Source organism: Nicotiana sylvestris, chromosome 2 (genome assembly GCF_000393655.2).
Source record: "Nicotiana sylvestris chromosome 2, ASM39365v2, whole genome shotgun sequence".
NCBI classification, from domain to species: domain Eukaryota; kingdom Viridiplantae; phylum Streptophyta; class Magnoliopsida; order Solanales; family Solanaceae; genus Nicotiana; species Nicotiana sylvestris.
Window position 1 is genome coordinate 150,637,694 of NC_091058.1, and position 19,623 is coordinate 150,657,316.

Here is a 19,623-nt window from a genome sequence, read left to right on the forward strand (position 1 = left end):
TGGCTCTGGAGCCATTTTTTGTGAAAAATAGCAAACTTCTTTGAAGTGCTAAGTGTTCTAATGGTAGAAATCAAAATATATTCCTTGATTACTTGGTACAAGTATACATAGTTTTTGCCGTTTGAAGGTTCAATTGTTCTATGCAGACATGGTTCTTTCGACCGTTTGGCCCGATACATCGTCTTTCTATCGAGACCTTCTTTGGATTGTCTTGGTTTCTTCGGGGAGATGATATCCCGGGGGGTTGCCCCCCCAGTATTCGAGGTTGATTGAAGAGAAGCCTTGAATACTTGTTGAGTTATCCTTATGTAGCATGCAAATATTGCCTCGTTAAAAACCTTGCCGGTAAAACCCTTCTTGGGATAAAATCCGATCGAAGGAAAAGAGTGCAACGCATGCTTTAAAACCTAAGGTCTTAAAGCTGGAAGGTACTTCGATTCTTCTAACCGGACAACTGCACACAGGTTAGTGTAAGATGTAAAAATAAAAAGGGATACGGTATACCTTAGTTGCGATGGCGCTCGAGCCTTGACATGCTTCGACAGCTTGCTCTGGGGATGCGGTACAGTCCTTTGCTTATTTACTCGGATACAACCGAGAATGTAGGTTGCAATTGCTACTTTGCTATTTGCTTATCCTTTGGCTCCTTCGATGTTGAAGGTGTCGATGCTGGTGCCATATCGTGCACTGCGAACATCTCTCTTACCACATGATGTTCCCCGTATACAATTTTTATCCCGCCTTTTGTTGGGAACTTCATCATTTGATAAAGGATTGATGGTACTGCTCTCATGGAGTGTATCCATGGCCTTCTGAGCAAGGCATTGTATCTCATGTCTCCTTCCGATGACATGAAACTTGACATTTTAGGTTGCGCCAGCCACGTTGACTGGGAGGGTGATTTCCCATTTTGTTATCTCGCTCGCCATGTTGAATCTGTTGAGGACTCGAGAGGCAGGCACGATCTGGTTAAGCAGTCCGAGCTGCTGCATCACCCTCGACCTGATAATGTTGGCCGAGCTACCTAGATCCACAAGTACACGTTTAATTTGAAATGTATTCACAAGAAAAGAAATTACCAATGCGTCGTTGTGAGGCTGAGACAGGGTCTCGATGTCCTCGCCGCTGAATGTGAGAGCGTCCTCGGGTATGTAACCTTGAGTTCGCTTTTCCCTGGTGATGGATATTTTTGTTCATTTGACAATAGGTTCCTGTGGGATGTCGCCTCCCCCAACAATCATGTGGATGACATGTTGTGGTTCTTCTGTTTCATTTTTCCTGTTCGCCTCTCTTTCCCGAAATTGATTTTTGGCTCGGTCGCTGAGGAATTATCAGAGATGCCCTTTATTGATTAGTCGAGCCACTTATTCTCGGAGATGTCTGCACTCTTCGGTCCTCTGACCATGTGTGTCATGAAATTCACACATCAGGTGAGGGTTCCTTTGCGACGGATCTGATAGTACGGGTTTTGGCCACCTGGTGTCTCTGATTTTACCTATGGCGGATACGATGTCTGAAACATCAACGTTGAAGTTATACTCAGATAATTGGGGTGCCTCCGTCGGCCCTGTGTATCTGTCGAATCCAGCTCTACTCACGAGTCCCTGAGGATTCTGACCTCGGTCTGCCCTTTGGTTGTTTTGAGGTATGTTACGCCTTGGGGTGTTTATTCGATCTTCAGTGTATGGTTGGTACCTTTCCTTGTTTGGTTTTGGCTCCTTTGCAAGGAGCCTACTAGGATATACTGAGCCCTCGGGGGCTCCTAATTGGTCGTCCTCAACCCTAATCTTCAATTGATACCGGTGGTGGACATCCGCCCAAGTCACGACGGGATATTCGACCAAGTTTTGCTTTAGCTGCTTCGAAGCTACCGAGCTTCGTTCATTCAAACCTTGGGTGAAGGCCTGCACTGACCAGTCATCGGAGACCGGTGGTAACTCCATTCTCTCCATTTGAAAGCGAGATATAAACTCCCGCAACATTTCATTTTCTCTCTGTTTGATTTTGAAGACGTCAGACTTTCTTGTAGCAACCTTGATGGCATCAGCATGTGCTTTTATAAAAGAATCTGCCAGCATGGTGAATGAGTCTATCGAATTCGAGGATAGGTTGTGATACTACATTATGGCCCCTTTGAAAGCGTTTCCTTGAATTTCTTCAACAGGACGGATTCTATCTCGTCGTCCTTCAAGTCATTTCCCTTTACGGCACAAGTGTAAGCATTGACGTGCTCGTTGGGATCCGAGGTTCCGTTGTACTTCGAGAGATCGGGCATTTTGAATTTCTTCGGGATGGCTTCAGAGCCGCACTTGATGGGAATGGCTTTTGTATGAATTTTATTGAATCAACACCCTTCAGAATCGGGGGTGCGCCCGGGATCTGAAGGACCCTTGAATTATAGGTCTCTACTTTTTTATCATTGGCTTCTATTTTCTTCTCACCCGATTCAATCCTCTTTGTGAGGTCCTCGAGCATCTTCATAATAGCGGGGTCGGATGCTGACCCGTTGTTGCTTGATCTTTCCGATGCCTGCTCGGCCCAAGGAGCCGTTTCTGGTGGTGTTGTGCTTGGAGTTTTTTGGTGGCTTTGCAGTTGAGCAATCGCCAACTGTTGTGCTTGTAACATCTCAAAAATAACGTGAAGGCTAACCTCTTATTCCTTCTAAGCTGGGGTTTTCTAAGTTTCTTGTTGGTTTTCTTGACGTATACTCCTGTTAGAGTGGGAGCTTATATCGACGTGTTGGGCGTTGCACGAGACCACGTCCATAGGAATTGGTTTCGGTGCGTCCTCAGGGTTTCGTGGTGGTACACCGATGCCTGGAACAGCTACACCATTCTCTCCATGGTTTTCAAGACCGTTGTTCTCATGTGCATTCACTGAGTTAGACATTTTGACCTGAAATCAAAGATTCTCGGGCAAAAAAAGTGTAAAGGATAACTTGTGTTTTTTGGTAAACCAGCACGAAAACAATCACTATTATTTTTAGCCCCACGGTGAGCGCCATACTGTTTACCTCGAAAATGATAATTACAATTAGATTTGATTTTGTGGTTCTAAAAATACGTGATTTATTTTTATGCTAGTTGTTAGGTAATAGATGCTAAGTGTGAGCTAAGAAAAAGAGATAAGAGCTTTGAAGTTAATATGTTATGCAAACCGAATAGCTGGAATTGGGGCCTCGAGCTAGCCTGCACCGGGCCTCGAGGTCGAGCTAAAGCGCTGGACTGGGGCCGATTGATGAAGAACTAACAGTTATGGGAGCCTTGATGATGGCTCTTTATGATCAATGATGAGTAATAAACGAAGAACAATCAATGAAATATAATAAATGTAAGCAATAAATCAAAGAAAAGACAATAGAGAATGTTTTTGTTAGAGGGCGGATAATGTTCTTGTATTGAATATCATCTTCCTTTACAAAATGACAATGGTCCCCTTTATATAAGAAGGGGAATCCCAATATAGTACATATGCATTTATTACAAAGATATGCGGCTGATACAGTTATTCAATGCTACGTTACGGACTTGTACTATTCTTATAGACTTGGTCAGTTCTAACCACTTGCCTTGGGAATCTTCCACTCGTTCATCATAACCACCGATTTGTACTGCCCCGAGGTCGAGCTGTGCCTCGAGCCTTCTGGTTCATCAAACCTCGAGCTGTGCCTCGAGCCTTCTGGTTCATCAAACCTCGAGCTGTGCCTCGAGCCTTCTGGTTCATCAAACCTCGAGCTGTGCCTCGAGCCTTCTGGCAACGAGCTATAAAATGCCATATGATCCTAAAATCAAACTCTCCGATTTTAGCCGTATACAATAACTTTAATGTAGAAATTCTTTTGCATTGTAGCATATACTTCCTTTGTCCAAATTGATATTTTTTGCTTTTCGAGATTCAAACTCTTTAATTTTTACCATGCATTTGGACATAAGGTTTTTTTAATTTTTTGAAATCGGATTTACATATTTGAAGACTACATAAAAAGTACTATAAGTCACAATAATTGATAATTCAAAATATTTAAAATGCATAAAAAATTATAGTCAAAAAATAATTTTTTTGACTATTGAAATATGAACACCGTCACATAAATTAGGTCTGAGGAAGTATAAGTTAAACTCCAATGACGTTAGAGCTAACATAAGACGTAACCATCAATTCATGTGGCTAGTTTTTCGTTATTATATTTTCTGTGAATTTCTTTGTCATATAGTTTTTCAGGTTAAAGGTGCCCGACAATCGGCATTTAGGTGGTAATAATTTTATAAAATATGGTGATAATCACCATGAAAATGCTCTGGAAGGCATAATGACCAGAGGCATCGGCCTGAGTATTCCTGTGGTCTGTTCTTGTTATTTGTGTAGATTTGTTTGCTTTTGATCTGTGTACCTCTGCTTCATCAATTTGCACACGGGCTCCTCTAGAAGTTATTAAAGAATTAAACGAATGTTAATTTGCCCAACTTAACAGAGTATTATATAAAATATGATATTACTTCTGATGTTAAAATTACTTTATGTTTACTTTGAGTTGGTACTCTTTGAAGTTTGAACATTAATTGATAAAATTTTCATGTATAAAGTGGTGTATCTAATTAGGTCCATTTAATCTATGCAATTTCCCCACAATCTAGATAGATTTAGACCTAGTCCAACCCTTTTTAACCCTAGTCCAACCCTTCCATGAATTCATGGGAGACCATCCGGGGTGGAGTGTTGATCCAAATTATGTATTTGTTTTCAAAAATTTATAGGATTATATATTATTAATTTAAAATTCAATAACTTTAAATGAACCCCCAACATATAAGCTCCAAATGAATTCCCCGGTGAAACAATAACACCATATGCTAATTTTCCGAAATTCAATTTTATTCTGGCGATTTCTTGACCAGGGCCAGAAATTTTAGAAACTTACCAATATGTGACTCCATTATATGGGCCACTGTCTGGTTAGTCGAGACCTGCGGCCCAAGAAGCGGCTTTGATTGCAGGAGAAGTGCACGATTAGCCACTAATAATATATGTATTTACTTTTAAGTCACTGTTTAAATTGTCTTTAGTCATTAGCCACTGTTTTAATAAACTTTACCTGCCCGGACGAAAACACCCTTCTGCTCATAAAAGTTCAGGACCAAGTATCCTTAACTTTTGAACTTGTAATTCTAAGTTTAGGACCAAGTGTCCTTAACTTTTGAACTTGAAACTCGAAGTTCAGGACCAAGTGTGCTTAACTTTTAAACTTGTAACTGTAAGTTCAGGATCCATAATGTAGCAGAAAACCAAACGTTCTATAGCATAAGCTTTGAGTCCATCAACGAATTATAAACATCTCATAAAAGAAATAATAAGTTTTTGCAAGAGCTAACAAAATTGTGTATTTCAAGTAAAATATACATATGTAGCAAAATTTGCAGAGAAGTTTGCATGACCAGTTTGAGCGCATTTTTTTGCCCAGGCATCGAGTACACCTTAGGGACGGTACTTTTCTGAATTTCTATCATATACTATGCGCTTTACATTTGGGTGGCATGCTGTAATGGTTTGAGTGTTTGACAGATTTTTGTGAGACCCATTGCTGGTGAATACTGCATAGTGTAATATGCATTACATTCTGTCTAAAGAAAGGGTGCTGCCGTTCACAGTTCTTCTCCCTAACATGAAAGAGACAAAAGAAAGGGTAAGACAGTCTTTTCATATTAATTTTAATAGACTAGTGGCTACTATTGCTAATCATTGAAAATGCTGGATAAAAAGTAAATACCACTTTAAAAAGTGGCTATCCCACATAATTTTTACTTTGGTTGCTTCGGTGAGGGAAAATCTCACTTTATACCCATTAATTCCAAACTATTTACCCTTTAATGCGCAGCCCCAAACTATTTAATACTCCTACCCATGCGACCCAAACTATTTACCCGATTATCATTTATTCTATTAAAATGGCTGAGAAAAAACAGAAAGAGTGCGGCCTATTCTTTTCTCTTCTCTCTTTCTTCTTGATATCAGCAATTCCCCAATGCATGTTATTTTCCTTTTTCTCTGAAACCCCTTTTGTATTTTTTAGCCTTAACTCTTTAATTTCTTCTGCATATTCAAACACCATCTTCTTCTTTTTACTAGATCCAACAGTCACCACCTCAAAAAATTTAGAAAACCAAAATTTTTGCTAAAAAAGTATTACCCATATGATTTCTTTGAAATATTCTCGTCAAAATTGAGGAATTATTGTTAGTTTAAGGAATTATTATTTTTGGGTAGTTTGGGTTTTGTAGAGTGAGAATGAAAGTGACCCAGAAAGAAAAAGAAGGCTTGGTCTTAATTTTAATAACTCCAGATCCTTGAATTATTTCCTTATTTGCTACTTCTTGAGTTACTTGTAATTTGTTCTACAAAATTGTTCTTCCATTCCCTTATATCCTTCTTCAAAAAGAAATTAGATCTGATTATCTGAGAAGTTGACCTCTGGCTAGTTTCAATTTTGCTTCACTTTTTCTTGATTGTTCTTTCCCTAGCTCTTGCTCTTGCCTTGGCTTAAAATTTTTATTTTGAAGATTCTTGTTTGATTCAAAGTGGGTGCTATTAAATATTACTTATAATACCTTCTGAAAGTTCATACTGAAATTTGATAGCATTTGGAGCTGATTTGAGGTGATTGAGATCGAAATTTTTAGCTGAAAATCGAATAGTATACTGTTACGATATACAATATATTGTAGGAGTATATAACTATACTACAACAGTATACTATTATAGTTTACAATATACTACAACGATATATTGTAATAATCGAAGAAGAACATAGTTACCTAACCATATACTGGTACAGTATACAATATACTATAGGAGTGTATAGTTATACTGCAACAATATACTCTATTATAATATACAATATATTGTTATAGTATACTATAATAATATGCAATATATTATAACAGTATGCTATAATAACATACAATATACTATAAAAGTATACTTATTACCCGTAAATTCTCTTGCCTTTTCCCTTTTAATTTGCTTTAAGCTTTTAACCAGCGTGAGCGGCAAATTGAAAATGCAAAAATAAAAATAAAAAATTATAGTATGCTATATAATGTAACGGTATACTCTTACAATTAAATCCTTTTAGAATTTTTTGAATTTTTATTGACAGCTGATGTTATTTCAGTTTAATAATTGAATTAAATTTTTTTTAACTCTTTGCGTACAATTGTATACCTTGTTGGTATAACTATATACTATACTGGTATCATATGTTAGTTAATATTTTTTTGTTGTATTAGCTACATTTAATTGGTACTTGATTTTTATTTAGTAATAATATAAAAAAAAGAATAATAAAAATAGTGAAAACAGTAAATGAAATTAGATTACGAAGAGAAAAAGAATATAAAAAAGAAGTTAAATAAAATTAGAAAAGGGAAAAAAAAAAGAATAAAACGAGAAAAAGAAAAGGAGAAAACAAAAAGAAGCATAGAAATAAAAAAGAATTGGAGAATAAAGAAAAAATTCCCCACAAAAACTACTATGGGTAGGAAATGTAATAAGTTTATTGGTAGAAAAATAAATGGTTAGACAAGGGTAAATAATTTTATTTTTGTGGGTAACTGTGTCAAAACCCCATTAGGTTATGCTCAGTTCTTGATGGAGAAAAAAATCAAAAACAATCTGATTTACTAATTGAAAATAAGCCATAATTTCAAAAGTAATTACTAAAATTTAGGCAATTTTTCTTCTAAAAATAAAATTTGAAAAACAACAGCCCTAAAAACCGAAAAAATTCTAGCATAATATGCTGAAATGCGATTTTTTACCTATGAGATTCCAACATAACGTGCTGGAGCTTCAACATAACATTCTAGAAGTTTATACACAAAAGTTCCATAATTCAGCATATTATGCTGGAATTTTTCGTGTTTTAACTAGCCAAATTTTATCCAAATTTTATCTCCACCTTAAATAATGGCTAATTTTCAATAACTTTGTAAATACTGACTATTTTTCAATAAACACTCCATAAAAATGACTATGTTATGCCATTTTAACGTGCTTGATAAGCAGAGGCGGAGGAATATGAAATAGGGAAAAATTTAAAAATATCTTACAATTTAAAATATTTACCCATTAATATCCACTTTCTCTCATTTACAATGGTGCCTATTAAAATAATTATCCTTTATACCTATTTTAATCCCCGTCTTCCATATTCTCATATTATGACACTTGATCCTTATTTTTTTCTTCTTCTTTTTTCTCCTTTTCTTTTTATTTCCTTTTCACCTTTTATTTTTATTTATCTTCTTTCTGTCATTTTTTTCTTCTTTTCTTTTTTATCCCTTTCTAATTTCATTCAAATCTTTTTTTTTCCTTCATATTTTTGTTTTTTTAAAATTATTTTCTTCTGATTTATTTCAATTTTTTGCTCCTTTTTTTACAACGAAAAAGATAACTGATATTTTAAATCTTCGTTTACTCTCTCTTTCTTTTTTCTATACAACTGATAGAGTATACTTTATTTTCTTTATTTTATTTTTTTCTATATTAGTTATCAGAAAATAACTTATACAGTATATCTTTGTTTTAATAGTCAGTCCTTGTAAACATCTTAAAGAGACATCTATGTATTTCGCCCAAAAAAAAAAAAATTACTTAATCACAAAAAAAACAAATGTTCAAGAAATTCTAACAAGGGAATTCAAAAATTACAATAATAACCCACTTGAAATTTGATCGTTGACCTAAAGAAATATTCACCAGAGCAATCTATATCTGCAGTAGGTAGGTGCCTCAAAACATTTGCTCAATTACTTCCCTGCAAGCAGGAAAACCACAAAACTAAGCAAGATACCAAAGAATTGTTGGGAATAAACCCCTTACCAAAATAATATTCACGGTAATAAAGCGGAATAATAATGTAGCACCGAGATACGGTAATTAACAATAATAAAAGAGTAATAATGACACCAAGATTTTTACGTGGAAAACCCTTCTGAATAAGGGGAAAAAACCACGACCCCGAGAGGAGCAACTGATATCACTATAGTAAGGAATTTTACACTTTGTAGGTCGGAGGTAAATACTCCAAAGACCACTACAACACTCAAAAGAAATAACCCTCTTTTGATATTCTCACCTCACTACAATATCGCTCACTCTCTATTTTCCTCACAGACTATTTTCTTATACCTTGTCTGTGAAACCTCACTCTTTCTTTCTCTCTTTGTTGGTGTGTAGAAATGAGAGTTGAAGCTCTCCTTTTATAGCCAAAGCTTCACTCTCTAAAGCCTACCATATTTGACAATTTACACACACTTTTCACAATTCAACAAAGTTGGCTACCAAACCAAAGAAATTCAACAAAGTTGGCTACCAAACCAAACTAATTCAACAAGGTTGGCTACCAACCAAACCAAGTCAACAAGGTTGGCTACCAAACCAAAGAAAACTCTTATTAGGCACATGCCTAATACTTCTTCAATGAGATGGACATCATCAATCTCCCCCTCCAGTCTCATTCATCTAGAGGAGGTAGCACTGTCTTCTAGTTTGAGTGCATGCCGACAAGTTCTTTGCATAGCTCGAACTTGTTCCTTGGTACCACCTTGGTCAGCATATCTGCGGGATTCTCACTTGTAGAAATCTTCAAGACTTTTAGAGATTCATTATCTACCATTTCTCGAATCCAATGATATCTCACATCAATGTGTTTGGTCCTTGCATGGTACATAGAGTTCTTGCTAAGGTCTATTGCACTTTGACTGTCACAATAGACGACATACTCCTTCTGATGCAATCCAAGCTCTTGAAGGAACCGTTTGAGCCATACCATCTCCTTGCCAGTTTCTGTAGCGGCAATGTACTCTGCTTCAGTTGTTGAAAGTGCAACGCACTTCTGCAACTTAGACTGCCATGATATAGCTCCCCCTGAAAATGTAAATAAATATCCAGTAGTAGATTTTCTGTTGTCAATGTCACCTGCCATATCAGCATCTGTATAGCCCTTCAAGATTGGATCAGATCCTCCAAAGCACAAACAATCTCCCGTGGTACCTCTCAGGTACCTGAGTATCCACTTGACTGCTTCCCAATGTTCCTTTCCAGGATTTTCAAGAAACCTGCTGACAACACCAACTGCGTGAGCAATATCAGGTCTAGTACATACCATTGCATACATCAAGCTTCCGACTGCTGAAGAATAAGGAACTTTAGCCATGTTTCCTTTCTCCTCCACTGTTGTAGGACACATCTTCTTACTCAACTTTAGATGACCAGCAAGAGGTGTGCTGACTGGCTTAGCATTCTTCATGTTGAAGCGTTCTAGTACACGTTCAATGTACTTCTCCTGAGATAGCCACAACTTTCTACTTGTTCTCTCTCGAACTATCTTCATCCCTAGAATTTGTTGTGCTGGGCCCAAGTCCTTCATATCAAATGACTTGGACAGATCTCCTTTCAACTTTGCTATCAACCCCTTGTCTTTTCCTACAATTAACATGTCATCCACATACAACAACAATATAATAAAGTTATTCTCAGAAAATCTTTTGAAGTATACACATGGATCAGAATAGGTCTTTAGGTATGTTTGACTTTTCATGAATGAGTCAAACTTCATGTACCACTGCCTTGGTGCCTGCTTCAATCCATAAAGACTCTTATTCAATTTGCACACCATGTGTTTCTTTCCAGCTACTTCAAATCCTTCTGGCTGCTCCATATAAATCTCCTCTTCCAAATCTCCATGAAGAAATGCAGTTTTCACATCCAACTGCTCCACTTCAAGATCTAGGCTAGCTGCTAAGCTCAAAATTGTTCGAATAGAAGTCATTTTGACAACAGGTGAGAAAATTTCGTCAAAATCAATACCTTTCTTTTGTTCGAAGCCTTTAACCACCAATCGAGCTTTGTATCTGACCAGCTTGCCATTTCCATCTTTCTTGAGTTTAAAGACCCATTTGCATTTGAGTGGTCTTTTACCCTTTGGAAGTTCAACCAGCTTGTATGTGCCATTTTTCTGTAGAGATTCCATCTCTTCTTGCATAGCTTTCATCCACTGGTTCTTTTCTGGATGGGACAGCACCTCCTTAAGACTTTCTGGCTCCCCCTCATCACTGATGAGGACATACTCTGTGGAAGGGTACCTGCATGACTCTACCCTTGGCCTCTGTGATCTCCTCAGAGGTTGAGGTTGTTCTTCTCCCTGAGTGGGGTGCTCCACTTCCTCGACACCTTTATCAAGTTGCTCCCCCTGCTCAATAACCTCACCAGGTTGCTCCACCTGCTCGGCAACCTCGTCGGTTGTACTTTCTGCACTTGTGGGATTGTTAGAAGTAGAAGGAATAGTAACAAAGTTAGGAATTATACCATTCTTCGCCTTTTCTAACATATCAGCAGCAGTTCCAACTTCACTTTCTCGGAAGACTACATCTCTGCTTCTGATGACCTTCTTCTTTACAGGATCCCACAGTCTGTACCCGAACTCTTCATCTCCATATCCGATAAATATGCAGGGAACAGATTTATCATCCAGCTTTGTTCTCTGCTCTTTTGGTACATGTGCAAAAGCTCTGCAACCGAACACCTTCAGATGCGAGTAGGACACCTCCTTGTTGGTCCAAACTCTCTCTGGGATTTCAAACGCCAACGGAACTGATGGACTCCTATTGATCAGGTAACAGGCTGTCTGAACTGCTTCACCCCAGAATGACTTAGGCAGTTTAGCCATTCTGAGCATGCTTCTCACCTTCTCCACAATGGTGCGGTTCATCCTCTCGGCTACGCCATTGTGCTGTGGGGTTCCAGGAACTGTCTTTTCATGTCTGATCCCATGACTTGAACAATACTCTTCAAATTCCCTTGAAGTGTACTCACCTCCATTGTCACTTCGGAGGCGCTTTAGCTTTCGACCCGTCTCCCTTTCTACTAGAGCATGAAATTTCTGGAAAACTTGAAACACCTGATCTTTGGTTTTCAAAATATAAACCCATAATTTTCGTGAAGCATCATCAATAAAAGTAACAAAATATTTGTTACCGCCCATTGATTCAATTTCCATTGGGCCGCAAACATCAGAATATACTAAATCAAGTATATTCAATTTTCTTTCAGACGATGTCTGAAATGAGACTCTATGCTGCTTACCAAATAAACAGTAGTCACAAGGTTTTACAGTTGTACCTTTGGCATAAGAAATGAGTGATTTCTTGGCAAGAATCTGCAATCCCTTCTCGCTCATATGACCCATTCTTTTGTGCCATAAATCTACAGAAATCTCATCTTGTGCCGCGTTCAATTCACCTTGGCATATTTCTGCATTTGTCCTGTACAACGTGCCACGAGCAACTCCCTTTGCAATCACCAATGATCCCTTAGTGAGTCTCCACTTTTGATTTGCAAAATAACTCTCGTATCCATCTCGGTCTAAAGCAATTCCCGAGATCAAGTTCATCCGCAAATCAGGTACATGCCGCACATCCTTTAGAACCAATGTGCATCCGACATTTGTCTTGATACAAATGTCACCAATCCCCGCAATCTTTGAGTAACTTGTGTTACCCATTTTCACTGTGCCGAAATCACCTGCTACATATCTGCAAAAAAGATCTCTTACCGGTGTGGCATGGTGAGATGCCGCTGTGTCAACCACCCATTCCGACTCTGGACCTGACAGGTGCATGCATTCCTCTTCCTCATTTATAAAGAGGACAACATTATCATTATTTTGCACCATGGCGGCTGTGTTGTCGTCATTCTTCTGGCCACTGGTTTCACCTTTGCCCTTCCTTGGATTTGGGCAATCTCTTTTGAAGTGACCTGGTTGATTACAGTTGTAGCAATTTCTGGCTCTTGATTTGGATCGGTTCTTTGACTTCCCACGAGCTCCGGATCTACCATAGTTGTTCGAACTCCTTTGATAACTCCTGCCTCTACCTTGTGTGATGAGAGCATGTCCTTGATTTTCAGGCTTCTTTCTCATCTTCTCATTGAGTAGAAGAGCCGATGTGACATCTTTCAACTCAATAGTAGTCTTACCGTGCAGGATGGTTGTTGCCAAGTTATCGTACGAAGATGGCAACGAGTTCAATAGCAAGATGGCTTTATCTTCTTCCTCGATTTTCACTCCGAGGTTGGCAAGCTGTGTGATTAGTCCGTTAAACACATTTAAATGTGACAAAAAATTCGTACCTTCACTCATGTGTAGGGCGTATAACTGCTTCTTCAGGTACAATTTATTTGTCAGCGTTTTGGACATGTATAGGCTTTCCAACCTTGTCCAAATTCCACGTGCAGTGTCTTCATCAATGATGTTATTTACCACATCATCTGATAAGTGCAACCTGATTGCACTAGCAGCTCTTTCATCCAAGTCAGCCCAATCCTCAGCTTTCATGGTATCAGGCTTTTTGGAATCAACATCTAGAACCTTGTGTAATCCTTGTTGGATGAGCAGATCTCTCATCCTTCTTTGCCATGTTGAGAAACCGTTATCTCCGTTGAATTTTGCTACCTCGTACTTTACTCCGGACATTTTTATTTTTCACCAAGTATAGTACTACCGACAGTGAATAGTATTTCAGTGAACGAGCAGAACCTGTGCTCTGATACCAGTTGTTGGGAATAAACCCCTTACCAAAATAATATTCACGGTAATAAAGCGGAATAATAATGTAGCACCGAGATACGGTAATTAACAATAATAAAAGAGTAATAATGACACCAAGATTTTTACGTGGAAAACCCTTCTGAATAAGGGAAAAAACCACGACCCCGAGAGGAGCAACTGATATCACTATAGTAAGGAATTTTACACTTTGTAGGTCGGAGATAAATACTCCAAAGACCACTACAACACTCAAAAGAAATAACCCTCTTTTGATATTCTCACCTCACTACAATATCGCCCACTCTCTATTTTCCTCACAGACTATTTTCTTATACCTTGTCTGTGAAACATCACTCTTTCTTTCTCTCTTTGTTGGTGTGTAGAAATGAGAGTTGAAGCTCTCATTTTATAGCCAAAGCTTCACTCTCTAAAGCCTACCATATTTGACAATTTACACACACTTTTCACAATTCAACAAAGTTGGCTACCAAACCAAAGAAATTCAACAAAGTTGGCTACCAAACCAAACTAATTCAACAAGGTTGGCTACCAACCAAACCAAGTCAACAAGGTTGGCTACCAAACCAAAGAAAACTTTTATTAGACACATGTCTAATACTTCTTCAATGAGATGGACCTTATCAAGAATTCCCTGTATTCTTGTAATTTTTATGTTATTATGAAAAGGAAAAGAACTTAATCTTCCTGTCCATAATATATTAGTCATATTATTTGAGGTTCGAAGGTCAAATTTTATGTGTTAGTGAAGGATAATAGAGTATGTAGCGAACTGCATTCGTTGCGGCTTATTAATGATCTCATGACAAGACAGATACTTTGAAGAAGATGATAGTGTATGTAAAGGGTAACAATGTTTGAAGTAGAATCAATAACTTTTCTGCAGCAGTAACGTCACAAAACTATTTTATTGTCACTCCACTATAACAGTAGAATCACATTATTTATAGGGGTAAAGTTCACTTGCTTTAACGTGGCAAAAAATAGCTTCGTGTTATAGTAGGTAAAATTCAGTAATCATAAATGAAATCGAACCTCTTTGGAGAACTCGTTATTTGATACTCTTTAATTGCATAGTTGGTTTCATGATCATCTGAAGGAACGCTGAATCTCTTCAAGTGTTCTTCCTTTGGTTTCAGGAACCCAAAGTCTAACAAAAACAACTGTAGAAGCCGACATCATTGCATAAATAATGAATGTTCCTGCGAAAAAAATAACTTTTTAGAGTGTTTCAAAGAAGTCTTACAACAGCATAGAAATAGGAGAGAAGTGAAACCTCCTTCGCTCCAAGTCAAAAGCAAGTTTGCTGTCATTGTAACAACCCATGATGTTAGCCAATTGGCCAGTGTAGCAACACTGCCTCCAAGACTTTTAATGTTCACTGGCAATATCTGCATAAATGAACTATATTGTCATATGATATAAACACCAAGTCTGGAATCATGCTCGAATCGCAATTGCTAGTTTTGCTTAGAAGTTCTCAATGATATTTTGAAAATGTTCTTTTGTTAGTATTTATGGTCTGATCTTTTGTTACATTAACATAAAACATATCTTGATCATCTCATGAACTATGAGTTAGCTTCACATACCTCAGACATTATGATCCATGGAATGGACCCTAATCCCAGACCAAATGCCATCACCAAAACCTGGAATTTCATCAGTTAAGGTTATAAAAAAAACATAAGAAAGCACCCATAACGCCATAAAAGGGAGACAAGTGGATGTTGAAGCGTGAAATATACCACAAGTCCAACCAGAGATAATATTCCGAAGGCAGGATGCCAAGATTCAGGTGTAAGATCCTGTGCAAAGTAGAAAAGAATTAAAGTGAGAATAAAGGAGGGTCAAACCCAACGTTAAGCAAGAAATCTTAGCTCCGATAATTGCTTGATGACTTTTCATGCATGTAAAATTTAAGTTACTTACCTTCAGGTAGAATGCTATTGCAACAAGGAAGCTACTAACTGTCATTAACGCCGAGGACATCTGAAAAAAAGTGTGCCAATATAAAAGTTATCTTTCACTTACTCTTTTTTCCTTTAATATGTAGCTAAAATCAATGTGGCAAGACATACAATAAGAAGTACCCTGCGACCCGCCCTGTCCACAAGTGATGCAGCTATAGCAGTAACAATGACCTATAAAAGTACTTCTTCCATCAATACTCAGAACAATATCTGAACAAAAATGAAACACTATATCCCGGAGTGGAACAGACTTACCTGAATAGCCCCGATTCCAAATGTTGCAGCTTTACTCGATGAAACTCCTATTAAGAGCATTGCAATTTAAACCCATGTGTTCAGCCAGTCGCTAATTACGTAGCTTCTCTAGGACTTAAAGCTATGAGTGCAATATAATGACAGAACAGAAGTTATCATGCTATTTTCTTAGAGCAATCTGCACATTTATCCTATTTTGTCCTCTTTTTCTACTTCTACCAACAGAATAAAGAGAAAGAAAATGCACCCTAATGTTCCTAAGCACATTTATATAATCAAAGAATTGACTGACCAGCAGATTTGAAGATGTTACTGGAATAGAATAAGACACCATTTATTCCGCTGAGTTGCTGGAGAGTGAGTAATCCGATACCTATCTGCATATTAGAACTAACTCTCGGAAGTGATCCTTAAGATGAGTAAGGGGCATTGAAGTTGCGTATGTTTACATAGATCAGCATCTCTTGAAACTTAAAATTACAATACGCAAGTATACCAGCAAAGGATAGTAATATCGCTTTCTCTTAAGCTCAGAGAACCTAATTGTAGCTTTTTTACTTGATGATCCCACAGATCTCTGGACAAAGGACATACACAACAAATAAGGACGAAAACATTCTATAAGTTTGTGAAGCAAAGAAGCTTAGAAAATGCAATTTAAAGGTTCAAAATAATTGAACATCAACAGATAACTGATTCATTTAATTACCTTGATCTCATTCACTTCTAAGGATATGTCAGTATCAAATCCCCTTAGAACTTGCAAAGAAGTTTCAAAATCCTCAAAATTCCCCATTTTAGCCTGTACATAGCACTAGGAATATCAGCATAACAAAAAACCAAAGACCAAGTAGGAACAAAACCGTAGTTTGTTACTCATACCAACCAACGAGGAGATTCCGGTATAAAAAATAGACCAGGTATCAATAATGTGCATGGCAACATTCCTGCAGAGTTGGATTGCAAGTTGAAACAAATTCATTAGTAGAAAGACCGAGACCAATATGTTTGATTCAAGAAAATGACGTGACGTCACAGTTCAACTGCTCAAAAACGAAAAAAGAAACAAAAAATCCAATTGATAAAGCTAGAAGCACTAAATCATGATCTCAATCAAACATGCAGCTTCAGTAACTTGAGAACGTTCAAGAATGTATATAATGTTAATTGTGTTGTTGGAAGATCCGCTTATCACATAAGGTTACTATTTCTGTTTAATGGTACAGCATAAACTTGATGAATGTGACAAAAACCTCCAGTGAATTCTACTACCAAACCAGGGGAAGAATGATCTATTTGTCAATAACTGAACACCAGATAGCTTTAGAGTTTTTTCTTTTGGAATTGACCGAATTTAAACAGGAACTCGTTGCTCACCTAAAATTGCAAGCACTCTCCAAGGTGTAAAGAGACCCAATAGATATGCCAACATTGTCCCAAACGTTAAACAAAGCTATACGCCAAGAAAGAAACATTAAAGAGCGAACCGTTAAACATTAATTTACCAAGATATAGATGAAAGAGCATGGATTAGTGTCATAAGTGAAATAAAACCAACATTATTAATGGATCCAAGGACTCCTCTCATGTTTTGCGGTGAAATCTCCGCTATATATACAGGTACCTATACATGACAAACAGGACGAATTTGGCTAAGTAGGAGTTTTCCATTATAACTCCAACTAGAGCTAACAGAAAAGTAAAACAAGTAAAATTTACCACATAGGAAATAATGCCCACACCAAATCCTTCCATCAATCTTCCCATGTATAAAAATGACGTGTCCTGTTAATAGTAGAAAATGCATTGATTGAAGTAAACTTCCTATAATAAGATGTAACTGAAATGTGCAGCATGTTACAACTAACCACTTACTCTGGCAAATGAAATGGCAAGCCATCCGCTAATATTAGGAATTGATGCAATCATTAGTGTCTGTATTGCAATATAAAAAGAGGGCGTAAATCATAAAATAAAGAATTTAACTTCTATATATACTGGCAAGTCACCTAAACGATAACTATAGGTTACTGTCCGTAATAAGTGGATTAGTAACCTAGAATATTATGCAAGTAACTGCTAAGATAGGTTAAATACATTGATGGTGTAAAACGTTTTTGCACACGTTAGTGTATCAAATAAAACAAAAAAAGGGCAGCCCGGTACATAAGGTATCCTGCGTTCACACAGGGTCCTGGAAAGAGCCGCACCATAAGGGGTATGATGTAGACAGCCTAACCTATAAGTGCTTCTTCCACGGCTCGAATTCGTGACCTATACGTCACATGGAGACAACTTTATGTTGCTCCAAGGCTCCTTTACCGTTAGTGTACATAAGTTAAATTCATATAAAAAACCAGTAAACTTTCTTGCTCCATAGTAAGAATTTGACAATGTACAATTGAATATGCTTAGTGTTATACCCCTTTTCGGCCAATGTATTCAGATATTTGACCACTTGCAATCGCACCAACCATTGCACCCACATTCGCTAAAGATCCAAAGATTGAAAACTGTTCATGAGAATAAGAGAAGTTATTCTAACATAACATCAAAACCGTGATATTCAAAGTGCCTGAAACCTTGTAACACTTAACCATTATCAAAATATCAGGCTTGATTTTACACTGTTCTCTAGATACTAAGCACATTTCCTCTAAAAAGAAACAGTGAAATTGATGACTATAACAATAATGTACTATTGGAAAGAGAATAATAACCTCTGAAATTGAAAGTAAGAGGTCGTCCATGATGTCAGACTGCGTAGGATTAGTGTACCCCAACTGCATAAATAGTCAGCCAAGCATAAGTAATCAATACAAAGAAAACAATGTATGATTATTAACAATTACTAGTACTCTTTTAGGATTCATTTGAGAAAGGTTAACATCGTTGCATTAAACAACTTTTTAATCTTAATAATTTCAGTTTGTACTTAAAGATAGTACTCTTACTAGAATGACATGACATTCTGTAAATCACAAGATACTAAAAGTACTAAATTTTATACTTTTATAAGAATAACATGACACTCTGTAAACCACAAGTACTAAAAAGGAATTAACTTTGAGAATGCTACAGATTTAACTTCTGTACACTCTTAATTAGTGTAAATAGATTAAATCCGTCGTCATATGCATGAGTCAAATGTTTTTATATCTTAAAATATGTATCCAGTCAAACAGAAGAAAGAAAAAGAAAAAGTTAGCCCTACGGTGAAGCCAAATTGGATGGAGCCTAAGGCAACAATGAGGACACAGAGATAAATGGAGATAGATTCACGAAGTATTTGCGCGGATGATTCCATCATGCTATTGCTGGATTGCCTTGACCCCATTCGATACCAACTTCCAGCATGCAACAATGGCTTCCTAATAAGCCCTTCGTCAGAGCTAGCTGAATCATCTCTAAAATACGTCCGCGCAATGTCTTTCCCTTTTGGTGGCAGTAATGGCTTTCGAAGCAACCCCTCCTCAGAGCTTACGGAATCTTCTCGAAAACTCATTTTGCAAATGTCTTTCCTTTTTGCTTTGCAATATTAATTGTGGCTGAAGGCGATGACATGGCTGAAGATGGTAATGAGGGAATAGATCAGCAACTGAGTCTAGGAACGAATGCTACGAAGACGGACAAGGTTGACCCATGTATGTAAATTCGAGTGGCAACACTTGAAGGAAGTTGACGCGTGTTGAATGCAAAGAAAACACAACACTTCTAAATCAGTTACACTAATTTTTTATTTGAATTTAAATAAGTATTTATCAAGAGTGTAAA

The 19,623-nt window shown here is 37.3% G+C and overlaps 2 protein-coding genes across 2 annotated transcripts; both read right to left on the reverse strand.

The window, feature by feature from the left end:
• Nucleotides 1-1,364: 1,364 nt before the first annotated feature.
• On the reverse strand, nucleotides 1,365-2,078 carry LOC138885785 (uncharacterized). The gene has a single exon (XM_070166764.1). It carries the CDS (start codon nucleotides 2,076-2,078, stop codon nucleotides 1,365-1,367), a length of 714 nt encoding a protein of 237 aa, XP_070022865.1.
• A 6,546-nt stretch (nucleotides 2,079-8,624) lies between these two features.
• LOC104236366 (sugar transporter ERD6-like 4) lies at nucleotides 8,625-19,416 on the reverse strand. The gene is made up of 19 exons (XM_070167525.1): nucleotides 19,064-19,416; nucleotides 18,570-18,632; nucleotides 18,273-18,362; nucleotides 17,725-17,784; nucleotides 17,569-17,634; nucleotides 17,408-17,473; nucleotides 17,227-17,302; nucleotides 16,732-16,796; nucleotides 16,559-16,651; nucleotides 16,346-16,426; nucleotides 16,142-16,226; nucleotides 15,850-15,896; nucleotides 15,703-15,765; nucleotides 15,554-15,613; nucleotides 15,370-15,429; nucleotides 15,214-15,273; nucleotides 14,898-15,012; nucleotides 14,657-14,823; nucleotides 8,625-8,812 (listed from the first exon to the last, which is right to left on the reverse strand). The coding sequence occupies exons 1-18, from the start codon at nucleotides 19,352-19,354 to the stop codon at nucleotides 14,711-14,713; spliced, it is 1,554 nt and encodes a 517-aa protein (XP_070023626.1). The 5' UTR covers nucleotides 19,355-19,416; the 3' UTR covers nucleotides 8,625-8,812; nucleotides 14,657-14,710.
• Nucleotides 19,417-19,623: the final 207 nt, after the last annotated feature.

What these genes read in the sequence shown, in the direction of transcription:
- LOC138885785 (XM_070166764.1), bottom strand. Translation starts at nt 2,078, where the DNA reads ATGCTGGCAGATTCTTTTATAAAAGCACATGCTGATGCCATCAAGGTT.
- LOC104236366 (XM_070167525.1), bottom strand. Translation starts at nt 19,354, where the DNA reads ATGAGTTTTCGAGAAGATTCCGTAAGCTCTGAGGAGGGGTTGCTTCGA. An exon ending in TCTTACTTTCAATTTCAGAG is followed by an intron (nt 18,363 to 18,569) that starts GTTATTATTCTC and finishes TCTCATGAACAG; the next exon opens with TTTTCAATCTTTGGATCTTT. An exon ending in TCCTTGGATCCATTAATAAT is followed by an intron (nt 17,303 to 17,407) that starts GTTGGTTTTATT and finishes CTTGGCGTATAG; the next exon opens with CTTTGTTTAACGTTTGGGAC.